General features: G+C 62.0%; 1 protein-coding gene across 1 annotated transcript in view; it reads left to right on the top strand.

Moving 5' to 3' along the window:
* Nucleotides 1-999, top strand: part of HLX (H2.0 like homeobox) — a 45653-nt gene that overhangs the window by 36511 nt on the left and 8143 nt on the right. Inside the window, exons 3-4 of the mRNA XM_019515908.1 lie at nt 6-124; nt 689-868. Coding sequence (XP_019371453.1) covers nt 6-124; nt 689-868 — 299 coding nt within the window. The remainder of the gene's footprint in view (nt 1-5; nt 125-688; nt 869-999) is intronic.

Consider the following 999-nt stretch of genomic DNA (forward strand, 5'->3'; position numbering starts at 1 on the left):
GGCAGTCCTACGCCCGGCGGCGGGGCGGCGCCGGCCCCTTCCAGCAAGGACCTGAAATTTGGGATTGATCGCATTTTGTCCGCGGAGTTTGACCCCAAAGTCAAGGAAGGCAACACGCTGAGAGGTAGAGAGCCGAGCTTTTCTTGCTGCCACTTGGTTTCGAAGCACTCGCGCTCCTAATAAAAGCCGGCCGAAGCCAAGGCGTCCCCTAGAGAGAGGGCCGGAGCTCTCTGGCTCGACAGCCCCGGGGGTCGGGGCCGGGGCCGAGCCAGCCTGGGCCTCGGGTCCCGTCCCCGCCGCCCCCGCCCGAGCCACTCTGCGCCCCCAGCCCCCTGGGCTTCTTCCTCCCCTAGTAGCTCGGCGCTTGTAGGAAGCCTCTGGCTGCAATCGGGCTGCCCCGGCCGGGCGTGAGCGCGCTGCCAAGGCCGGGAGCTCTCCTCTGGGGAAGGCTTGCGCCTCGCCCGTTCAGTCCCGGCTCGGATGCCCCCGCCGTGTCACTGCTGCAGGGCGATTTCTCTGCAGGCCCCTGTGTTGTGTTTGGCTGGAGAAGAGTAACAGCACAGCCCCCTCCTTCCCGTCCCAAACACGCACCCGCGTTAAGGGGGCTCAGATCGCTTCATTCGAGGCTTCAGGGCGGGCGGGTTTCTCTTGCAATGTAACAGAGCTCTCCTTGTTCCTGTGCTCGCAGATCTGACCTCCTTATTAACTACAAGCCGCCAAACTGGGGTTCATCTCCCCACCTTGCAGCCTTCAGCCAGCCAGTTCTTCGCGTCTCTAGATCCCATTAACGAGGCCGCTACTATCCTGGGTCCCTTAAACACAAACCCAAGGAGTTCAGTTCAGCACCAGTTTCAAGACACTTTTCCAGGTACAAATCCTCCCTCTTAAATCCCTCCCCGCCCCAGGGCCGCTACCGCAGGGGAAGTCAAATCCGCCTAGGTGATTTTGCCCCTCCTGGCCTAGGCTCGCTTAACTCAAAACGATTTGGCAGCTGCTTGG

The sequence above is a fragment of the Gavialis gangeticus genome, unplaced genomic scaffold, assembly GCF_001723915.1.
Source record: "Gavialis gangeticus isolate Ggan-Ray unplaced genomic scaffold, GavGan_comp1, whole genome shotgun sequence".
Classification (NCBI taxonomy): Eukaryota; Metazoa; Chordata; order Crocodylia; family Gavialidae; genus Gavialis; species Gavialis gangeticus.